This window comes from Sciurus carolinensis, chromosome 18 (genome assembly GCF_902686445.1).
Source record: "Sciurus carolinensis chromosome 18, mSciCar1.2, whole genome shotgun sequence".
NCBI classification, from domain to species: Eukaryota; Metazoa; Chordata; class Mammalia; order Rodentia; family Sciuridae; genus Sciurus; species Sciurus carolinensis.
Genome location: NC_062230.1, coordinates 19,644,534 through 19,667,268, shown reverse-complemented (window position 1 = coordinate 19,667,268; position 22,735 = coordinate 19,644,534). Strand labels below are relative to the sequence as shown.

General features: G+C 51.8%; 4 protein-coding genes across 8 annotated transcripts; 2 read left to right on the top strand and 2 right to left on the bottom strand.

Moving 5' to 3' along the window:
• Positions 1–7: 7 nt before the first annotated feature.
• LOC124970553 (sesquipedalian-1-like) lies at positions 8–3,304 on the top strand. 2 transcript variants are annotated; one of them, XM_047533962.1, is made up of 3 exons: positions 8–155; positions 529–667; positions 1,118–3,304. In XM_047533962.1, exon 3 carries the CDS (start codon positions 1,141–1,143, stop codon positions 1,744–1,746), a length of 606 nt encoding a protein of 201 aa, XP_047389918.1. In that variant the 5' UTR covers positions 8–155; positions 529–667; positions 1,118–1,140; the 3' UTR covers positions 1,747–3,304. The 2 variants fall into 2 exon arrangements, with proteins under 2 accessions (XP_047389918.1, XP_047389919.1); XM_047533963.1 differs by having other exon boundaries at positions 8–667.
• Tbc1d10b (TBC1 domain family member 10B) lies at positions 1,867–12,593 on the bottom strand. Its single transcript, XM_047533957.1, has 9 exons — positions 11,680–12,593; positions 8,667–8,766; positions 8,253–8,360; positions 8,054–8,160; positions 4,532–4,646; positions 4,346–4,411; positions 3,952–4,141; positions 3,465–3,619; positions 1,867–3,376 (listed from the first exon to the last, which is right to left on the bottom strand). The coding sequence occupies exons 1-9, from the start codon at positions 12,591–12,593 to the stop codon at positions 2,687–2,689; spliced, it is 2,445 nt and encodes an 814-aa protein (XP_047389913.1). The 3' UTR covers positions 1,867–2,686.
• A 16-nt stretch (positions 12,594–12,609) lies between these two features.
• Septin1 (septin 1) lies at positions 12,610–22,554 on the bottom strand. 4 transcript variants are annotated; one of them, XM_047533958.1, is made up of 11 exons: positions 22,364–22,554; positions 22,106–22,199; positions 21,924–22,010; positions 21,594–21,717; positions 21,064–21,198; positions 20,853–20,970; positions 20,100–20,201; positions 19,895–19,994; positions 19,512–19,677; positions 19,158–19,248; positions 12,610–13,068 (listed from the first exon to the last, which is right to left on the bottom strand). In XM_047533958.1, exons 1-11 carry the CDS (start codon positions 22,364–22,366, stop codon positions 12,610–12,612), a joined length of 1,479 nt encoding a protein of 492 aa, XP_047389914.1. In that variant the 5' UTR covers positions 22,367–22,554. The 4 variants fall into 4 exon arrangements, with proteins under 4 accessions (XP_047389914.1, XP_047389915.1, XP_047389916.1 ...); XM_047533959.1 differs by having other exon boundaries at positions 22,106–22,196; XM_047533960.1 differs by having other exon boundaries at positions 22,106–22,258; positions 22,364–22,552.
• Myl11 (myosin light chain 11) lies at positions 16,302–18,532 on the top strand. The gene is made up of 7 exons (XM_047533964.1): positions 16,302–16,368; positions 17,105–17,200; positions 17,434–17,509; positions 17,715–17,819; positions 17,895–17,973; positions 18,200–18,248; positions 18,336–18,532. Exons 1-7 carry the CDS (start codon positions 16,366–16,368, stop codon positions 18,438–18,440), a joined length of 513 nt encoding a protein of 170 aa, XP_047389920.1. The 5' UTR covers positions 16,302–16,365; the 3' UTR covers positions 18,441–18,532.
• Positions 22,555–22,735: the final 181 nt, after the last annotated feature.

Here is a 22,735-nt window from a genome sequence, read left to right as displayed (position 1 = left end):
CTGCAAAAGCGGGCGGAAATACGCGGCGAGCGAGGGGAGACGCCCTCACTGTCTTGCTCGCCAGAAGTGATGTAATCCGCGTGGGGCCGTAAAGACCAGAGAAGTGGATGTGTGAACTCCTAAACCGTGACCGGCGCGAGGGACGGCCGGAAAAGGTGTTGGTTCCCTCATACAACGGGAGAGGCTCTGGAGAGAACGTAGAGCGCATTCTACTCACAGGAGCGCCTAGGGTCAGGATGGAGGGCCAGAGTCCGAGCAGGGACCGTGGGTTCCTGCTACAGTTTAACTTTGCAAGCACAGTTCGAGTCCCCGTCTCCCAGGACTGGGCAAGGGTTCTGCGCCCTTCACCATTTCACTAGAAACTCTGGCCTCCTACTCCTAATGTCCAGTTATCAGTCCTCTCCTAGTCTGAAACCGGCGACCTTGCTACCCCCCACCCCCAGCCAAGGGGAAGCTGTGCTTTCCAGATGGCCCACCTGCGGGGCCCTAATGACACTCGGGGTGCTTTATTAACCTAGCTCTCTTTAGGACCCAGGAGAAGTCATTTGCTCCACCCTATTCCCTGGGCTAGTTCCTGGTTTCTGAGGTGAGAGGACCATCATAGGAGAGGTGGCATTGGCACTGGTGCCCCGTCTGTGGCCAGAAACCCCTCGTGCTCTGCTGTCAGGTAGGCCTAGAAAAGGGCAACAGTTGCCAGCTGCAAGCCTGTAATTCCAGTGAGTCTGGAGGTTGAGGCAGGAGGATTGCAAGTTGGAGGCCAACTTGGGCAAGTTAGCAGGACCCTGTCGCAAAAACAAAAAAAGAAATGGGATTTTAACTCCATGATGGAGTGCGTTGGGTTCAGTTCCCAGTAATTACAACTGCAGGATGAGGCCCACCCCACCCCTTAGCGAAAAAGGCCCGGCCACCTCTGCCCAGGTGATGGAATCTGGACCCAAGCAGAGGTGGGGCTGGGAGGTGGGAGGGATCTGTTCCTTTGTTGTCCGGACTAGACCTGTAGCCTTTGAGGACAGGGCCTCAATCCCCCTAAGCCAAAAACGTCCAGGCAGAGCCTTCTGGAACTAGAAGGCAGCATGGGGATCCCAGACAACCAAGTGGACCACTCTTCTCTCCCCAGGGTTTCCTCCATATTGGATCATCATGAAACTACACCGAAAATCGGTGCTCAGTTTCTTCCATGGGTACAGAACACAGGCACCAGACCAGGAGGGCATCTTACTAAAGAAAGGAGCCCGAAACACCAGCTACCAGCGCCGCTGGTTCATCCTCCGGGGAAACCTCCTTTTCTACCAGGAACACCAGGCAGACCACACACCACTGGGCCTCATCCTATTGGAGAACTGCCAAGTGGAACCACGCCTTAAGGCCACAGAACCCTATGCCTTTACCATCCTGACCCCAGGGATGGAGGGTGTAGGTGGGCGGGCCTACAAGCTAGCAGCAGAAAACCAGGAAGAGTTGGGGACTTGGCTATGTGCCTTGGCTGGGGTGAGCTGGAGGCGGCTGGCTGTGCTGCTATCCCCGCTGGAAGCCCAGTATCGGGAGCTGTGCCAGGCAGCTGGCCAAGAACCCAGCTCACCCCCAGAGAACTGTGACTTTCTAGCTATTCTCAGTGTCCCCTCTAGCTTCCAGGAGTTGCATGAGCGCTTTGGGAAGGAGATCCGGATGCTCCAGGCCAGTGACAAAGGAGGCAGGAGCCCAGGCAAATCTGGAGCAGGCGCTCAACCAGTGTTTGTCAATGAGTGACTGAATGATGGACCAAAGGTCAGCAAACTGCTCAGTAGAGACTCAGGTCCTGGCTCTTTCCTTTCTCCCTAGTTCTTATCCCCAAAACCGCCTCATCAAATAACAAGGCATCAGACAGGCCCAGGTACAACAGCAGGTTCTTTTTCCGGTTCCTCAAAGCATCGCACGGGATGGGAGATGAGAAAGAGAATGTAAACATTGGATTCCACCCCCTGGAGCTCAAGGGGAGACCCCTTACTCAAGGGCTTGAGGGTTGGAAGGGAATAAGATAAAGGATGGGGGTCCTAGTGAGACAAAGCAGAGGCCTGAGAATACAAAGCAAGGTGGGTGAGGAAGTGGGGGACATTTCCTATTTCAGTGCATGTCCCCTTAAATAAATTGGAGTGCAGGAGAACTAAAGGACAAAAGACAAAGCGAGCACCCCCATCCCGGGCCATCCCAGTCCTCTGTACATAATTACAACACAGAGATGTTCAGGAGTAGAATGAAGAAAGCCTTGGCCCCCAGAAAGGAAGTTGGGGAGACCAGGCAGGGCCAAAGAAGGGAAAAGGAACCCAGCTCCACTTGGGAGTAAGGGGAGCCACTGGAGTGTAAGAATCTGCAAATGGCCAACTGCCATTGCCAAGAGTCACCCTGTGGTGACAAGAGGCCAATCAGGACAGCACCTGGGAGGGGACCTCAGAGGGAACTGGCAGGAGTGACAGAGACCCCAGCTGGGTCTAACTGGAGACAAGAGTCTCCAGACTTGGTCACAGCTGCCCCATGCACTGTGGCTGTCCTGGTTGTGTAGGGATCAGCAGCTGGCAAGGAGATGGGGAGTCAAGCCACTTTCCTCATCAAGAGGGACACCTGCTGAGGGGCTAGGGGAGCACCCCAGGCCAGGCCTTCTCTTGGCTGAGGGGAAAAGAGAGGGGCCATGCAGTCCAGCCCCAGGCAGAGGTCAGAAGTAAGCGTCCTGCCGGGCTTCAGCTGCTGAGGATCTGTCCCCACCATCCTGGGGTGCTGGGGGTCCATCTGCCTTTCGACGCAGGGAAAGCTTCCGGCCTTGGCCCTTCTTCTCCTGCTTCTGCCTTTCTTTCTCCTGTTTCTGTTGCTCCTTCTCCTGTTTCTGCCGCTCCTTCTCCTGCTTCTGCTGTTCTTTCTCTTGCTCTTTTTCCCACTTCTGCCGTTCCTTCTCCTGCCTCTCCCGCTCTTTCTCCTGTCTCTGCCGCTCCTTCTCCCGCTCTTTCTCCTGTTTCTGCCGCTCCTTCTCCTGCCGCCGGGTTTCCTTGCCGCCAGGACCCAGAGGGGTGCTGTTGCCAGTAGGTGAGGGAAGGGATGGGTGCAGTCCCTCGGCAGTGACAACAGGCCCTGGGGCAGGCCCAGCACTAGCCCTGCGGGCAGGAGGGGGTGGGGAGGGGGCCCCTCCACTTGCCCGAGAGCCTCGGCTCTTGAGGCCTGGGAGACTGAGTAGGCTGGAGGAGGGGCCCAAGGGTGGCTGTTGCCGCCTTCGCTCTTCATGGATGGCCCGGGAGCCATGTAGTCTCCGTGAAGGCCGATACTGCAGCTCTCCCCGGGTCTCCCTCCACTTCTTCAGCTGGGCTGCATTCTCCCGCTCAATTAGTGCTTCTGTCACTGGGAGGTTGGTTACCTAAACAGAGAGGAAGTGGGTACCAGAATGAAAATGATCATGGAAATGGGGTGAAGCAGGAAGGGGTGTGCTGAGGCTCAAGGCCTACCTCATGTACCAGGAAGTCCTCTTGCATGCACTGTTGGGGCAGGTTGCGCAGTTGCTCCATGGTTTCATACATGCCTTGGCAGGAGCGCAGCTTCTCCACTGAGCCTAGTGTATGTCGCAGCAAGACCAGGGCCACCCGGAAGATGATCTTAACACCTGCAGGATCAGAGAGGAGAGCATGGGGGTCCAGGCCTGGGATCTCAGCCTGTCCCAATCAGGAGGGATGCATAGCCCCTATCCCTGTCTACTGTCAACCTTACAGATGAGGAAACTGAGGTCCAAAGAAGGGAAATTAGTTGCAATGGGTATTATGTTCCTGGGAGGGAGAGCAGGCTCTAGGTTGGTGACTGAACCAAGACCAGGTCTGCTTTTCCAGGCTGGGGGCAACAACTACGTTTTGCCCATGGGCTGCCAGAAATGTAACAGGACCTTCTGGTAACCACCATGGAAACCCCAGTTCCCTCATAGCCTGGATGACCATGGAGTACCTTCGCAGAAAAACATGTCCCAGACGCGAAGCACTGAAGCCCAAGGCAGGGTGCGGGCAAAGATGCACATGAACCATTCTGTCATGTAGAGTACGGGGTCAATGCGCTGCCGCCGTAGGTGTCGATGTGCCAGTGGGGAAGCCCGGCGCAAGAGTGCAAAAAAGATTTCTCCATCCAGCTGAATGGCCTCCTAAAGGTGGGAAGAGCCATGAGAAGGAGTGCAGCCTGCTGTGGCTTTCTTGGAGTAGAATCAGCCCTGACAGGGGATCCTTACCTCAGTGGTAAGAGACCCAGAGGAAAGGGATATAAGGACGAGGGTGGGGAATGGCAAGGACCTCCCTGCAGCCTTGAGGAAAAGTTACAGCCCTGATGCACCCAGCCTCCAGACACTCACCAGCCCTGCACTGTAGTAACCGGGAAGATACTTGTCACAGATCTGCACCAGGCACCAAAACGCTTGCTGAGAAGGGCAAAAATAAGGAAGGAGGGGTGGGACCTGAGAAGCATGGAGTAGGCAGCTCCCCCATCGCCACTGTAGACCAAGATCCTCCCACCCCCCAACCAGGACCACTATGCTGACCTCAGCAGGCATATGCATGAGCAGCACTGCAGCCACTGGGGCCTGGGCCTGGCAGTAGCCCTCATCAGGCCGGTAGATGGTGTAGGCCTTCAGAATTCGGTACAGGTCCTGTTGCCTGTGGGGATTGCAGAGGATGGCAGCTGCAGGAAGCTCTCTGCCCAAAACCAAACCTGCTCCCAACAATCCCAGCCCAAACCTCTCCGACATCCAGTTCCAGATTAACCTCAGAGCTTTACCACTACATTCCTCTATCCACCTTCTAGGCCCTGCCTAACAAGCTTAAACCAAAAGTTCAGCCCACAATCAACATTCCAGGCACCAGCCTTCCACCCTCAGCTGCACACCCTACATGTTCCCTACTGATTCCCCAGCACAGGCTGTGTTCTCTCCATCTGCCACCGATGTTCAAGGTCATTTTCTTCAGGAAGCTTTCAATATCCACAGCATCAGCCTTCCTCTAGCACTATCTGAATGTTTTTATCACCCCAGAACAGCAGCTCTCTTGAGGCAGGGCCTGCCTTATCCATCACACTGAATTTCATCAATTCTCCCCTGCATGCCCAGTGGGTCCAGGTTCTTGGTGCAGGCTTGGAAGCTAACTTTCTCTCGTCTCTGCATCAAAAAATAAAATCTCGTGGGCTGGGGAGATAGCTCAGTTGGTAGAGTGCTCGCCTCGCAAGAACAAGGCCCTGGGTTCAATCCCCAGCACCGCAAAGAAAAAAAAAATCTCTATCCTAGACCTGCTCCACTTCCTTGCAGATGTCCCCTTGTACCTGGGACTTCCATCCCCTCATTCCTCATTCCCTGTAGCTAAGTCACCAAGTTCAAGCAATGCTACACCCTGAATTCCATTCATATCTGTTCTTTCTCTTTCTCTCTCCACCTCCACAACCACTTCCAGCCTAGGCCTCCATCTCTTGCCCAGAAAAACGTAACAACCTCCCAGATCCTCTCACTGCCTCCAGTCTCACACATAGACCTAACACTGCCTATAATATCTTTGCCCCAAATCCAGTCATTCATGTATAACATTTGTCTTATCTACATACCACTCCTACTATTTAATATTTCTTCTCTTCTTTGCAAGAGCACCCATAAAATGACAAGTTTGACATAGATATTTTACCTAATACATATTAAAATAAACACATAACTTCCACAAGCTCCCACATGACATCCACCCACCTGCCTGCTTCTGTGTCCCTGCCTTCTCCCCTGTTGCTATGGGTAAATTGTCTGTGACTCTGTGATCCTGGCCAAGCACAGTCTTTCCAGTTGGGTTCTGGATCCCATCCCCACTCGCCTACACAAGCCATCAATCCAGCAACCCTGCCATCTCTCCAGCATCATCAATTTTTCTCTTGCTACTAGACCATTTCCATTGATATACCAACATGTTCTTATTTCTTCTTGTTTAAAAATTGTTCCTTGACCACACTGTCCCCTCCAAATAGCAGTTTCTTTCCTTACCTAGTCAGCAAAACTCCAGAGGACAGACTATCTTCAATTCCCACCTCCCACACCCAATTTTCTCTGCAGGTTTTTTCCCACTGCTGCATGAAAAACTGCTTCTATCAAGTTATGAATGACCTGCACAGTGTTAAATCCAGGTCAGTTTTTCAGGCTTGACTTATTTGACCCCTCAGCAGCATTCCCACAGCTGATCCTTGAAACCCTTCTTCACTTTGCTTCCAGGAATCATAGTTTCCCAGTTTTCCTCCTGCCTTTCTAGTTTCATGTTCCAGTCTCCTTTACTGCTTCTTTCTCATCTTCCCATTTTCAAAAACAGTAGAGCTTCTGAGCTCAATTCTTAGACCATTTCCTTTTGTATCTACACTTTCAGCCTTGGTGACCTCATCCAGTCCCATGGGTGAGAGTCAGTCCCTCTTCATAAGGTGATCTCAATTTCCAATTTATCTCCAGTTTAAACTTTTCCACTAATGCCAGGCATGGTGGCACACACCTGTAACCCCAGGGGCTTGGGAGGCTGAGGTAGGAGGATCACAAGTTCAAAGCCAGCCTCAGCAACTTAGCAAGGCCCTATGCAACTTAGTGAGACCTGTTTCTAAATTAAATATAAAATAGGGCTGGGAATGTGGCTCAGTGGTTAGGCACCCCTGAGTTCAATCCCCAGTACTAAAAAATAAACTTCTTCCCTGAAATTCAGACTTGTGTAGATTATACACCCAACTTATAACTCCATCTAGATGTCCAATGAGCATTTTAAAATTAATATTCCAAAACTGAGCTCCTGATAAGCCCTCCCAAGCCTATTTTCCCCTAGTTTTTCCCATCCATATCAGTAAATAGCAGCTCCATTCTTGGGAGTCTCTCAGGCCAAAAACCCAGTGAGTCACCCTTAACTCCTCTCTCACACTTCATTAACAAATCCTTTTGACTCTACCATCAAAATAGATCCAGAATCCAACTACTTGTCCTCTTACTTTCATTGCTACCATCCTATCATTTTCCCTCCTGGATAACAGAAATAGTCTCCTAAATGGTCTGGTTCTGCCCTTGTCTCTGTATGGTCTGTTCTCAACAGAGCAACCAGAATGATCTTAAAACATTTAAGTCAGATCTGGTCACTTTTGTAATCCCATCTCCACTCACATTTCTATTCTCCTTTCTTGTATTAACCTCCTCCTTAATACCACCATTTCACATAGAGTATACTTTCCTTCTTTTTCTGATATAGTGCCTGTTCCCACTAGAACAAACCATACCCCATGAGGACAGGAGTTGTCTTTTTGTTCACCTGTATCATTTATGATTAGAATAGTGTCTAACAGATAGCAGATACTCAACAAGTATTGTTAAAAGGTGACTTATAGCCAGGTGTGATGGCACATGCCTGTAACCCCAGCAACTTGGGAAGTTGTAGTAGGAGGATCACAAGTTTGAGGCCTGCCTCAGCAATTTAATGAGACCCTGTCTCAAAAAAGACTGGGGATATAGCTCAATGGTAAAGCACTCCTGGGTTCTAACCTCAATACCAAAATAAAGAAGAAAAAAAAAAAGATGAACTTATTGATAAAAAAAGGATCATCTGAGAACCTCATAAGATCATCTTGCATACTACTATGGAGCAACACATATATCATCGTGAAGAAGCTTAGCCCACAGAACAAAAATCCAACTATATAGTATTAAGAACTTGGCTGTTGATGATCTGGCCCTAAACTTCTTTTTCAGCCTCAGTTCTACCCACCGCCCAGACATAGCTTACACAACCCCCCAAGTAGGAAACCCCCACCCTGCAGTTCCCATCTATCCTTCAAAACCAAGCTCAGTACAGCTTCTTCAGTGAGCTCTTGATGTGCGCACACACACATACACACAGCATTAGATTTGAGATGCCCTCCTGGAACATTTCCTTTAACATGACCTGACACCCAATCCATTAAGGATGACTTTTCTACAAGTCTTGGAGGGTAAGAATTGCTTTCAACCTAGTCTTATATCTACCTAGAACTTTCAACGAATGTTTGCTAGCTGATCCACATGGTCAGGCCACCTTACCCATGCCCCCCTCGAGCAGCAAACATCTCATGGAAAGGAAACTGGCGGTGCAGGTCTTTCTCAATCACATCCAGCCACTTGGGGTCCCCAGGGGCCCGTTCCAGCTCCTGTAGTGGGACAGCAGAGATTATCTCAGGATTTGGGGGGGCTGAAACACCTTGCACAGCCACATGTCCCCACACCCTGGAGCTGCACGCACCTCAAATTTGCCCGGGTTCTGCTCCAGGAGTTCCTTGCTATTAGACAGGTATTGCCAGGCCTTGGCTCTGAGGGAGGAGGGAATCCCTTTCCGGCAGCGCAGTTTGACCTAAGGCACAATGGCAGCCAGGGGGATAGCTTCAGAGGCTGGCAAGCCTCCAAGCTTTCCCCAGAAGTCCTCAGGCTCCCTGAGACACTCCTCCCAAATGTCACATTTTACTCCACTGGACCTGGCCTGACCTTCTACTTAAGGCCTGACCATCTACTTAAAGTTCCTCTTATCCCAGGGCCCAAGGACTTCCCATCCCCAATGTGGTCCAAAGGGCAGATATTATCAGTTTTCTGAGCTTCCAAGGAACACATGCCCTCCCCAACCCTTGTGCATTACCCAGCCCACCATACAACCCTCTCAAACCTTCTGGAAACGCCGTGACAGCCATTTATCCCAGTTATTGAACATCTCCAGCCATTTGAGCTCCCTCTGCCGAGCCACATCCACAGGAATGGAGCTCTCTCTGCAGGACGGGGTGGGGGAGCACGGAAGGGGTCAGTAACAATAGTATAAAACCTGAGTTACTGGGAGAATTGGACCAGTTACCTTACCAGGCTCAAATGACAAAATGAACTTTTTGTGAGCTACTAAAATCAGAATGTTTGACTACCTGGCCATCCAAGGCCCTAGTCACACCAAAAGGGCTTCCTTCCCTGTAGGAACCCTATACAGAGGCCATGTTCAAACCCCCCGCCGCCCCCCGTCTTTTTTTTTTTTTTTTTTTTTTTTTGCGGTGCTGGGGATCGAACCCAGAGACTTGTGCTTGCAGTGCAAGCATTCTACCGACTGAGCTATCTCCCCCAGCCCCCCAACGCCCATTTTTGACAGATCAAAATTTGAGGAGTGAATACAGAATATTTAAGTCACATTTTGCATAGCTTTACCACTTAATCATTGTGTGACCTTGGGCAAGTCACTTAATTTTTATAAGCCTCAATTTCCTCATTTGTAAGGTAGAGAGTGTAACAGTATCTACCTAAAGGAGTTTGTTGAAAGGTTATATGAAATAACACACAGCAAAGATCTCAGTAATAGCAATTATTATCTACCAAATAAAATACACAAGATACGTACTTCTTTGTCTTCGTAGGAACAACTGCTTGATTTTCATCCTATCAGATTTGAGATCCCTTGCACCATCTGGGATTTCTTCTACCACCACCTCCCTGAAATCTCCCCAGGTTCCCAAATAAAGTCCTCCTTGCCCTGTTTGCCCATCATTGTCAGAGTCACTCAAGGTGCCCCATCTGTCTTGAAACAGTTACCAGAAGGTACAAGAGTTAGCTAGAGTTTTAGAAAACAAACAGACCTAAGCTCAAAATTTAGAAGCTGGGGAGTCTTGGCAAATAACCTGAGTCTCTTCCTCAGTTATAAAAAGGGATGCTACCAGCTACAAAGTTACAAGGAAACTACTGAGAAAACTTATATAAAATACTGTTAAATAGAAGGGACTCATTATGTATTAGTTCCTTTTGTTCTACACTATCCTAAACAGAGACACCACTGCTCATTAATCTCTATCATAAATCTATTCCAAACTCTACTAAGAGCTGGGAAGTCGAGGATACCTTTCTGCCCTCAAAATCACCATGGCCTATGGGGAGATAACTGCAATATAGTAATGGGAAATGGAAATGCAATGAGAAAGACACACAGAAGAGGCATGTAATTAGAGTGGGAACAGTGGATATCAGGGAAGGCTTCCTGCAGTAGGGGACATCTGACGTAAACCATGATTGAATGGAAATGAGCAGGCAAAGAAGAGGGAGAAGAGAATTTCCAGCAGGTAGGATAGGCCTGAATACAAATGGGGAGTAACAAGTTCAGCAGGACCTCAGCACAAAGTGCCTGTTGAGGAGTGGTGGGAAATCACAACAGAAAGGCTAGAATGGCTGGACAATACCAGCCTGTGTGCAGGCTGAAGATCTCGGACTTTATCCTGTAGACAATGGGGAGCCATGAAAATCTTGAAGAGCTTTCCAGGTAAGCTTTCCACAGTTAGCCTTGCCTCAGAGGTAGACATGGAAGACATATTTTAGAAGGACAAAATTGCAAAACAGACAAATAGCAACTAGCACTGTGTCTAGCACACAAGAACTCTCTAAAACTTAATTCAACCCAAATTCCTTAGGACAGCCTGAAAAAAGAGCCATTGGTCACACAGATCTAGATTATTTGAGGGAAGAAATTTACTCCACTGCTTAGTTTCTTCATCTATAAGCTGAATACAACCCTGCACTCTTATGTGTTGGAAAGCACCAGAGTAAAACTTCAGTTATCTTCCCTTCATTGGACAAAGAATGTTGGTGCTTAATCAAAAGTTTTCTGATTTTTGTTAGCTTATAAACCCTGTTTGTAATACCCTCCAACAAGCCTTCCCCCAACCCTAATCCCAACCCACAGCCATGACTAAATCCCATTCATTCTTCATGATTCTGACCATTTTCAGCTGAATTCCCAGAGTGGGCAAAAGGCACCTTCCCCAGGTGCTCACAAAACCATCTGATGAGTTCTAGGCTAAACCTGATGTATTATATTGAAACCAACTGTTTTAAGTTTTCATCTCTCCCTCCAGATGAACTCCTTGAAAGGATTACTTTATCCTTAATAGGCAGCACAGGGCCTAGCACAATTGTGCTTAGGCAATGCTGTAGAATGGACTGACCAGCAGGTTAAGGGGACACAGGAATAATGGGGCAGGATACAGAGAGAAGGAAAAAGACAGAAGCCATCACACCCCCATTTCAGAAGTGACTCAGGCCCCTGGAAGGAACTAGGAAAGAGTAAGGCGGACTGGGGAGATGAGGAAATGGGGAAGAGGCCTTCTCCACCCCCCTTGCCTTCAGTGAATACAAGAAAGAGACTACCCTGTTTCCCAGAGGGGCCTGGCCTTCAAGGTCTCCTCTCCATCAATCAGACTTCCCCACCTCACTATGCAGAAGGTGAAAATGCCTGCATCCCTCCATCCTCTGCCACTAAGTGACCAAAGGTTAATACCAAAACCCCTGGCCAATAAACTTTCCATAATATCTGGCCTGTAGCTGGAGTTTCATATCAAGGAGCTGGGATGAGCTTAAGTATCATTTCATTCAACCCTTCTCAGAGGAGGAAACTGAGGCACAGAAAAAGGGACACCACTAGCTCAAGGACACACAATGCACCAAGGTCTAGGCTTAAACTCAGCTGTCCTGACCCCTGGGTCCAAAACTCTAATATGCCAGAAATCCCAGAATGCTCCAGGTACCACAGCTCCCCTTAACCACCGCCTGGATCCTCAGAGGAGGCCGCGCGGCCAGAGCCAGGCCAAAGTGTATCATTTCCCCTCCCCCAACCTGTTTCCCCAGGTAGTCCCGCAGGGTGCCCACGGGGTACTCACAGGCTGCCCGAGTACTGGCTGCCCCCAAGGAAGCCATACTTGTCCGTCTTGCGCAGGGCCAGCCCATTTATCTCTGAGTCTGAGCCCATGGAGCTCACATCATCTGCCAAGGACTCCAAGGTTCCAGACATGAGGCTCACAGAGTCCAAGTAGCTCAGGGTGTCCGGGGCCTGCCCTCGAGGCCCAGAGATGCCAGGTCCCAGGCTGGACGTGGAGCCCAGGTCTTGAGAGTTTTCAGCAGGCTCCGGGGCTGGGGTCACCGTCACGACCGCTACCGGAGCCTCACACGTCCCCGGAGGGCCTGTGCCAGGCTCTGAGGGGTCGTCAGGAGCCTGTCCTGCTGATGCTGATGTTGCTGTTGCACCTCCATGTCCACTTGTCACCTGTCCTGCTGCACCCCGTGCAGTCACTCCTGAGGCCACTGTGGTTCCTGGCTTGGGGGCAAGCGGGGGTTTGGCGGTCAGGACCCCAGGTGCCGTTCTAGAAGGGGTCCTGGTGGGGGTCCCAGTGGGAGTTCCTGGTCCTGGAGCTGGTGAGGTTCGAGCCTCCTCCGTCTTCCGAGAGTCTGCGCCTGAGCCCAAAGCCACCGACGTCTCGGTTACTGCCACTGCCGCCGGTTCGGGGAGCTCTGGGTCGGGGGGTACCTGCGTCTTCGGGGCTTCGGGTGAGGCCTCCAAAGTAAGCACCACCACCGTGCTGCCCGTGACCTCCGGGGCCGGCCCGGGGACCCAGGCGGGCCGCGCCTCCCCGGGGGCCACCAAGGTGACAGGAGCCGAAGTGGCCGTAGTCACTGGTGGTCCCGGAGCCACCACCACGACGGGCCCGGCCCGGGAACCCCGGGGCGGTGGCGATGGGGCCGCGGGGGCGCCATGACGGCGCGGCGGGGCCACCAGGGGCGCCGGGCCCGTCTCCATAGCCGCGGGCCGCCCCTCACATCCCCCCGCCGGGGAGGCCGCAGAAGGCGCCGCCCCTCAGGCCGCCGGAGCCGCCCGTAGGGAAAGGGGAGAGGGCGAAGGGCGCGGCTGGGCGCGCGCCGGAGGCGGGGCGGCGCGCGGGAGGCAGCAGGGAGAGAAGAGGCGGGGCAGGGGTCTGGGGGCGCCCAGCGCCGGGGTCTTGCTCGTGCCCTCTCACCCCCCTCGCGCGCTCTCGCCGTCGCCCCCTCCCTCTCGCTTGGGGCAGCTGCCGACGTCGCGCTTGCGCACAAGATGCAGAGCCGGCGGAGCAGCTAGCGTCTCGGCGTTCCACGCCTGCGCGCGGATCTTCCCATCGCGCCCCTTTTTTCTCCCGCCTCGTCAGAAGACTTGGACGAATAATAGGAGAGAAGGATCTGGGCTCTTGCCAATCGATGGAGGGATGGGTGGAGTTGGAGGCGGGAAGGGGGTGGGTAATCTGGAACGAGGAAACGAAGAATACGGAGGGCTATAAGACCAATCAGAGGGTGAGTAAGGGAAGGCGGAGGGGGGGACCAAGAAAGTAACCAATAGAAAAGCGGGGACCTGACCCTCCTGGCCAATAAACATGGCTGAAGAGTGAACGACCACGGAAGGGCGGGGAAGGAGGTAGGTGCTGTGGGGCAAGAGGCGGGGCCTGACAGCGTTCTGGCTAATAAGAATGGTAAAAAGGGATCCAATGAGAAGGGGAGTAAGCGATCAAATTGACAAGACAGTGACATCTATTTGAGCGGTGACAGACAGCATCCACCGTCAATAGGAAGCGCTGAGAAATTCTTTAGGTCTCCCAAAATGGCCAGGAAGGAATGACAGCTGGGAAAAGGCGGGCCAAGTTTGTGATTTATTCGCCTCGTCAGCCAATAATTGTTTTCCTCCACTTTGGCAACAGTGTAGAAAGATAGATAACTACTTCAGCCAATGGTAGCATTGAAGGGGCAGGGATGTTTGCCAGCAGGCGGTGCCAGCCCAGTGACAGTCGGTGACAACCGGAGACAAGCGCCAGAGGCGAGTAACAGTTGGTGACAGCGCGGAGAAGGGGCCGGGGGCATTAGTGTGGCTCTTAACAAATAAGAGTGCCACGCTGCCCTTCTTGTGTCCTTTCTGGGCCCCCAGTCTTCATTGAGCTTTTGAGTTCTTCCTGGTGATCTGTGGGACACTGAGCCCCACCACGGATCCAATGCCCTGATCCAGTACTCTTGGCTTCACTATCTCTAATTCGACTCTATTCAGAGCCCCGAAATTTTCAAGCGACCCATCTCTCTGGACCTTCCCATTTCCTGCAGAAATCCCAGCCCCTAACTCCCTCTTTTCAGCTCCAGTCTATCTGAGCTCCTCCCCCAAACCCAGGCCCCAGTTCCTCAGACTTCATCCCTCTGGGTGCTCCCCCAAATCTATGAATTCCCAGGATCATGATTTCTCCCTTATGTGTTCTCCTTCTTTGAGGAATCCAGGACTCCAGTCCTATCCAATTCCTCTCCCCTCATCGTCTCATCTGTGTTCTTCATTTTTTAAGAACCTAGACCCTAACCTCATAAGCTTCTCCAGGTTGCCCTTAGACCACAAACATGAAGACCCGATCTTATGTTCTACAACTTTCCAGCTTCTAAATACCCACCTCTCTCTGACCACCATTCTCCTGAGCCCCAGAGTAAAAGGGCCTCAATATCTACGGCATCTAATATCCTGAATTGCAGTCAGACCTACCTAGCTCCCAACTTCCCAGTCCTCGGTTTCTGAGGCTCCTTACTCCCAACTCAGACCCAGATCCTGTGAACGCCCTTTCAGTGTCTGATCTCCTTCTTAACCTCCCAAGCTTGACTCAAGCTTCCTGAGGACCCCTCCATTCCCTTTTTTTAATTCCTCCTCACCTCTTAGAATTCACTAATAAATGGGCTCCTCCCTGGCCGGGACCCCCGTGGTAACCATATAAGGTGTGTCAGCTGCCATCTGAGGCAGGAGAGGGAACAGTGCAGGAAGCCAAGGGCAGCTGCTAAGTTTAGGGTGGCTCCTTCTCCCTTCTTAGAGACAACAGGTGGCTGGGCCCCAATGCCCAGAAAAGAAAATGTCTTAGAGGCATTGGCATGGGGCTAGAGGAGGGGGAAGGGCAGAGGCACCTTCCTCAGGACATCAGGTCTTAGAGGAAGGAGGAAGAGAAAGATGGTTATAATTGCAAACCTGGGACTTCCTCTACCACTATTTTTCCAGACATCCACTACATGGAGGAAATTGGGCACTGGGCCCTAGTCAGTCAGCCAAGGTGGTTCTTGCCCAGAATGAAGAAAGAAGCCACCAGCCATCTCAGTTGCCTAGGAGGAGGTGTCAGGCAGCTTCACTCTTGGTTTCTTTGGCTCCCCTCTGAGGCCCAGGCTCTACACGGGTACCCAGAAAAATAATCTAGAGTTATACTGATCATTTCCTTCTGCTTCAAACCTTCCCAAGTTCTCCAGGTCTCCACCCTCACCTGGCATTGAAGGTCCTTCCAGTTCCTGATCACCAATTCCTTGCATCCTCTGCTGTAGCATCATAACAGTTGTGGCAACCTTAACACCTTATCTTTCACTGTCCAGACCTTTGCCTATGCCACGTCTTCTGCCTAGCCTGCTTAGCCTGCCTACTCCTCCACTTTCACCTGACTTGCTTCCACTGGTCTTCAGTAAGCCATTTCAATATTCTCAGACAGGGTGCCATGCCCTCTACTTCTGGGCTCCCTACCAGATGATATGTCATTCTTTGCATTTATTCCTGTCTCTACAGCTAGACTACAAATTCCACCAAGGCAGGGCCTAGTTGTTAATTTTAATACAATTCTGTGGGATGGGAATTATGTTTCCTTCCATTTTATAGAGAAGAAGCCAAGGCCAGGTGATCAACACACAAAGCCTGAGACCATAGAGAATCTTGCACAAAATCTTATTTATTTATTTATTTATTTATTTATTTATTTTGCTCTAAGGATGAGGCCCAGGGGTTCTCTGTCACTGAGTTATAATCCCTAGCCCTCTTTATTCATTCTTTTAAGACAGGGTCTTGCTAAGATGTCCAGGCTAGCCTCAAACTATTGATCTGCCTACCTCAGCCTCCTGAGAGTTGGGATGCTCACAAGTGGGTGCAGCATGCCCAGCCTCCCCTCTTCTTAAAAGGCTATAAGAGACCTTCAGGATACTCCAGTTTCCACAGATGGCTCTCTCCCATTTTTAAGCTCTGCCATCACGCACACATACACACTTGACTCTGAACCCCACAATGTGGAGGTGAAGCCATAGTGTTCACCAAAGCATCCCCCAAAGCCAGTGCACTGCTTGGCATATTGCAGATACTCAATACATGCTTACTGGTTTTAGATTTGAGTCTATTCCACTCGGGGGTACAGGGGTCTGTTTCATTTCTCTCCCAGAACTGAGCCTTTGGCTTGGGCCCCTTCTGAACTCTGGCACATTCTGGCCCCCTTTTGGGAGAAAGAACATCCCTTCCTGTCTAGGTCCTAATGAGACCTGCATCCCAAGACCCACTCCCTCCTCCCTCTTTGTGCTCCAGCTGCTGCTGGCCCTCCAAGAAAGGAAAGGCCCTGAGCTGGGCTATTTTGGTATCTGGGGTGGGCACCCGCAGGGCTAAGGTTACCCTGGTATGTTAAGGGCTCCCTGGGGCAGGACTATATAACCCCAGCGGGACTGCGCCAGGCTGACTCTCTGCTTCTTTCCAGCTGGAGCCACTGCCTTGCCCCCAGGAGACCTAAGACATGGTGAGTGAGAATCCCCAGCCCCTGGCCAGATCCATTAGACTTAGGGCATTCTGACCCTTTGGAAAAAAGTAGCAACTTTCCAATCCAACTAAAGATAAAAAGATGACTCCTCACTTCCTTGGTATCACTACTGAGGAACAGTCAAAGTGATGGCCTAAAGGACCCAACCAGTGCTAATTTGCCCAGACATTCCACTCTCAGGGTTCCTGGCCTTTTCAAAGCCTGCTCCATCATTTCCTGTACTCCATCTTCCTAAAGTCCTCTGGGACCAGATGGACTCCCATTTTATAAATGAGAAAGTAGAGGTTCAGACAAAGAAAATGAGTGGATCGGGGTCACACAGCATACCAGGGACTGAAGGAGGCAGGCTGAGGGTACTCAGAAGGGGGAAAGCTTTTACCTGTTGAGAAGGATGGAAGTATGGGGACCCAGGAGCTGCAAATGGGAATTCAGGAGATACAACTAAAAGGAGCCCCTCAGCCAAGAGGTCCCAAGGGAAAGAAGAGTTACTTTAGAAAAAGGGACTCAAGGAGCTCTGAGTCTAGCTGGCCATGATGACATAAACCTTTAATCCCAGCTACTTGGGAGGCTCAGGCAAGATTCCTTGAGCCCAGGAGTTTGAAATCAGCCTGAGTAACACAGGAGACCCCATCTCAAAAAAACAAACAAAACAGTAACTGTGAGAGAGGTCTAGGGACTGACCAGTGGACCCCTTTGTCCAACCTTCACTCCCCAGGCACCTAAGAAGGCCAAGAGAAGGGCAGTAGCAGAGGGCGGAAGCTCCAATGTCTTCTCCATGTTTGATCAGACTCAGATCCAGGAGTTCAAGGAGGTGAGTAGGGGGAGCTGAAAGCTGAGTAAAGGCACCCCTGCCATCACCCACAACCCTCTCCCTGGAATGTGCACCTGTTAGGGGGAGGGAAAAGGTTTAGAATTCCTTCCTCCCCTCCCTGCTTGGGGTGGGAGAGAACAGTTGGCTGGGGGCCAGAATCTGATATGCCTGGGGTGGGGATGCTGAAGCCAAGCCATGGGGACCTCATCTCTCCCCACCCCTGCCCTCCACAGGCCTTCACTGTAATTGACCAGAACCGAGATGGCATTATTGACAAAGAGGATCTTAGGGACACTTTTGCAGCCATGGGTGAGTCCCAGTCCCAACCACAAATACTCAAGGTGGTGGGCAGGGGGAGGGGTAATTTTCAGTGACCTTGGTTCCAACCCTGTCAGCTCCATCTTGGGCCTCAGTCTGCATTGTGAAAAACGGGTGGGATGGTCTAAATTTATAGGAATGCATGATCCTTGCCCCAGGACCCAAATTCCCCCTTGCTTCCCCCAACCTCCTCCAGGCCGCCTTAATGTGAAGAATGAGGAGTTAGATGCCATGATGAAGGAAGCCAGTGGGCCCATCAACTTCACTGTCTTCCTGACCATGTTCGGGGAGAAGCTCAAAGGTCAGTGAAGTGTTCTGGGTACAAGTCCAGACCTCCAGGGACCCTCCAGACTCATGTTCCCCCTGACCCCCTCAGGTGCTGATCCCGAGGATGTGATCACTGGAGCCTTCAAGGTCCTGGACCCTGAGGGGAAGGGCACCATCAAGAAGCAGTTGTAAGTAGCCCCCCTCCAGCTGCTCCCATACAGAAGGCTAGGAGCTGGCAGAGTAAGGGAGAAATAGGACTGGGCAATAGGATTACATTTCACAGCAAATAGTGCGGAAGGACAAAAGCAATCCGGAAGGCCAGAGTGTTCTGGAAACCAGTGAAAATGGGGATAAAGTGAGAGGGAGTGAAGAGGAATCTGAAACCCAATCTTAACTCCTCCTGTCACCTTTCAGCCTGGAGGAGCTGCTTACCACCCAGTGTGACCGCTTCACTCCGGAGGAGGTGAGTGGGGGAGGGGTTGGAGAGGGCACGGGAAGAGGGAGGAGGAACGCAAGGACAGGTTCGAGATGCCCCTGCATCTTCCCGCAGATCAAGAATATGTGGGCAGCCTTCCCCCCAGACGTGGGCGGCAATGTAGACTACAAGAACATCTGCTACGTCATCACGCACGGTGACGCTAAGGACCAGGAGTAGAGGTCGTTCTTAGACCTCTGGCGGCCTACGCTTCCAGCCAGTCCGACCCACACCCCGATCCCCAATAAAATTCAACTGGTCTTTGTTTCTTATGGGCGGCGCCTTCAATAAGTTTGTGTGAGAGGGACTCAGGTAGGAGGCTGGGCTGAGACACTACCCAGCAGGAAGTGGGTGTCCAAAAAATGAATGAATAGCGGGCTGGAGACCAGCAAGGGATGACTCCACCCACTAGGCCGGTTCCAGCCAGCAAGAAGACTCGCGTGAAGCCAGGGAAGCTACGTCTTTTATTGAAAACAGTCTGAAGAGGGGAGACCGGCACGGGCTGGGCTGGGGGCGAACTGGGGGCGGGGCTACAAACTCCAGGACAGGCTGAACGTTTAGCCCGGAGAACCAACACAAAGCAAGAGCAAAGGCGCGCCCACCCGCTGAGTCGCCGGAATTAAACCCGGGACAGTCTAGGGTCGCGGGATTGGACAAGAAACGGACTGAAGGCGGAGCCGAAGTAAGACAGGGCCGGGCGGGGGCTTCAGAGAGCATCCGACTGCTCGCCCTGCGCCTGGCTCTGCTGCATCTGGGCCTGCATCTTTTCCAGCATCTCTTGCATGCGGCGCAGCTGTGTGGAGCAAGATTATTGGCAGCGAAACCCGGCGACGCCAGAGAGGGACCATGGAGAGGATCTGGGGCTTTGGGTGGAAGGGAAGCGAGGTGCTTGCTCACCTCTTCGTCCTTCTCGCGGATCAACTTCTCCGTTTCGGCCAGAGGCAGCATGGGCAGCGGGATCTCCGTGGCGCTCTGGCGGGAAAGCTTACTAGCGGGTAGAGGCAAGGGGCAGAGGAATCAGGGACGGGATCTGAAATTGTAGGTTATGGCCGGAGGAAGAACCCTCTGGGGTGAATTTGGGTCTAGGAGGTGGGACCTTGTCTGGGAGGTTAGGTTCGGAGGCAAAGCGTGTGGAGAGATCTGGGTGGTGGAGGCGGGGCCATGGATAGGGAGGCGGGATCAAGGGTGGGAACTGTGCAATCTTGAACGCTGCCCCAAGGAAGCAACAAAATCTTTGGTCCCGGCTCTCACCTGCGGCTGGCTCGATCACGAGCCCCAGGCCGGGCTAGGCTCTGTAGGCAACGGGCCCGGTAGCCTTCGTAGAGCAGATCGTGTGTCACCTCTTTCAAGTCCTGCAGGTGTGTCTGCACCAACATCCGTCTTAGGTTCAGGAAATCGCAGTGATGTGGGTTCTCCACTTGGGGGCGGATCAGTGAGCGTCAGGCAGTTTCCGGTCCAAACCCACCCTCAGTCGGCGGGAAGTCCTGCTGATCTAGCCAAGGATTCTCAGTTTGCAGCCCACGGTCCCCTCTTTTGACTTTTAGGAATTCCCAGGACTTAGAACCCACCCCAACTTTACATATTGGGTGCAGCCTCGGCTTACTGCTGACCTCAGAATTTGTGCTTGACCTTACCCTCCACAGTACCCCAGGCGTAGCGGCGTCCCCTCACTGGTCGGGTCCCACCATCCCTAACCACCTCGCATGAACCAACGACTGCAAAAGGGATGCTTCCCTGGAGGACAGGGGTCGGGGGTCACCGTTTACTGCTTGTGGGTAAAAACCTCAGCCTCCACATCTACCTCTGTTTCTCTGCCCCTTCCTTTTCTTCCTCTCATACCTTCATCTCTGCATCCTGCCTCTTGAAGTCTTCATCCTCATCAGAGTCACATTCTGGGAACTGATAGATATTGATCTCCTCCTCCTTCAATTGGTCCCGTATCTCAGAGGAGAAAGATACAGAGTGAGAACCACAGGCCATGAATGACAGACATTGCATGGCCAGAGACAGAGATAGCTGGTAGTCAGAGAGAAAGATGGGAATGACAGAGGTGGTGAAGATGGACATACAGGATGACGAAAAAACAAAATCAAGACACAGATGGTGATAAACTGAGAGGATTCTAAGATGGGGCAGAACATCAAGAGACCAGGAAAGACCTGAAAGAAACAGTAGGATAAGACTCTGAAGATCTTGGGGTAGGAGAACGTCAGCATCTTGGGGTCAGAAGGATGTCAGGGGTCATCATGTCCATGCCCTTGCCCTTAGGCCTTAGCTGAGTATCTAGCCCTGGGGCTGCATATATATTATTTAGAGACAGTTTCTTAGGGACTCGCTAAGTTGCTGAGGCTGACTTTGAACTTGAGATCCTTTTGCCTCAGCCTCTAGTGTGACACCACGCCTGGTTTCAACCTGTTTTAAACCTCTAAAGACATGGCTACTTCTGGCGGTTTGCTGCCCACCTTTCCCAAAAGCTCTCCCCCAGTGTTCCAAAAAGAACACCCCAAGAACAAAGAAGTCAAAACTGAGATCAGCTTTGGTCATGAATTTTGGCTTCACTTGGGGACAAAGATGAGAGGTCATCACCCACACCTTCTGCTTGAGGGCCTGGGTTTCCATAGGCATCAGGGCATCTGCTTTGCCAATGACTGGAATGATGTTGACTTTCTCGTGCACCGCCCGGAGGAAGGCAACATCTAGGGGCCGGAGCCTGCACCCAGAAATTGGTCAGAACCTAGTCCCAGGGGGCAAGTCTCCCTCATCTCCTCCCCAATACCCCAACCCTTAGGATCCCCCTTCAGACCCCCGGCCAAAGGGTGAGATGAAGTAGAGACAGCAGTGGACTCGAGAATCCTGGATGTTCTTCCGGTTCAAGCCACTCTCATCCCTGAGGTACTGCTCAAATTGCTCCTCAATGAAGCGAACCACAGGTAGCCAGCTGGGATGTGGGGAGAGGACATATGGTCAGAGATCAGAAGCAAGGAGACAAGACTCACCAGGGCTATGGGGATGAGAAATAGTTCCTTTGACTCCAACCATATATGTCAAGGGAAACTTGTTGGGAGTGTTGGTGTGAAGTCAAGAAGCATACTTTGGGGCTGGGGAGATAGCTCAGCTGGTAGAGTGCTTGCCTTGCAAGCACAAGGCCCTGAGTTCGATCCCCAGTACTGCAAAAAAACTAAGAAAAAAAAAAGAAGCATACTTTGGGCTTCCAGAAACAGGTATCTCCTTTTGAGTCTGGAAACCAGGACAGATCAGCCCTGTAACTATCCCATGGGCCTCCACAAAGTAGTTGCTTTGAGAGGCTCAGCCCCTATCCCTTTCCCTCCTCACCAGTCTGAGCAGTCCACAGAATCCCCAAAGCCAGGCGTGTCCACCAAGGTCAGCTTCACTTTGATGCCCCCCTCTTCAATCTCGACACCCCGACGCTCGATGGTCAGTGTTTGTGTCAAGCGAGCTGTGGGGACAAGGAGAGGTCAGAGGACAGAATAGGACTCGAGGCAAGACTAATTTCCTTTTCCATTGTCACAGTTGTCCCATCCCTTTTTCAAGGGAGGAAACAGTCTCAGAAAAGCAAGTGGGCACTCAAGTGAACTTGAAGGGAGAATGCGACCTAGGGAAGGGGACCGAGGGCACTGCCTGCAGATGGCAGTAGGATCTTACCGCTGGCCTCTGGCACTTGCCGATCCTCATAGAGGTTGGTGAGGAACAGGCTGTTGATGAGGGTGGATTTCCCCAGACCTGACTCCCCTGTGGACAGGACAGACCAACTGGTGAGATGAGGGGACAGCCAGGGTCTTCTGAAGACACCTCCACCCACAAGTCTCTCTCTAGAACCTCCAGACCTGCCACCATGAGTGTGAAGTCAAACCCCTTCTTGACGGACTTGCGGTGCAGCTGGTTGGGGAGCGCAGCAAAACCCACATACTCTTTGTCCTGCTGGGGGTGGGGGGTGATATGAGACTTCTGAGAGTGGCAGGCAGGACCTCAACCTGAACCTGAAGACTTGGAGAAGTCAGCCTACTATGGGTCAACCGGGGTCTGGAGACCCTGGGGGTAGGGGTTAGGCTGGGATGCGTGGCTTCCTGGGCACAAGGACTCACCATGGCTCCGCTGGCTGTCTCTGCACCTGCTATCGCTCCCCACTTCCTCTGGTGGGGCAGGAAGTTGAATGCAGCAAACAAGGGGGCGGGCAGTGTAGGAAGCTGAGATGCTCAAACCACCCAGACCAGAGAGGTGGGGAAAGCCAAGTCCAAGAATACCTGGACCCTTCTGCATGTCACCTTCAAAGGCAGCTTCAACCCCTTCATTCTCTACATGCCTTTATTCCAAGCCCTTTTGTCACCAGGAAGAGAGGTGAGGTATGGGCAGAGAGGAAGGAAGCAGGCTGCTCTCTTTAGCAGGTGTGACAAAGTCTTGAATAAGATGGCAAAAATATTCCAAGGGTCTGAGTGGACCAAAATCCATAATGGGTT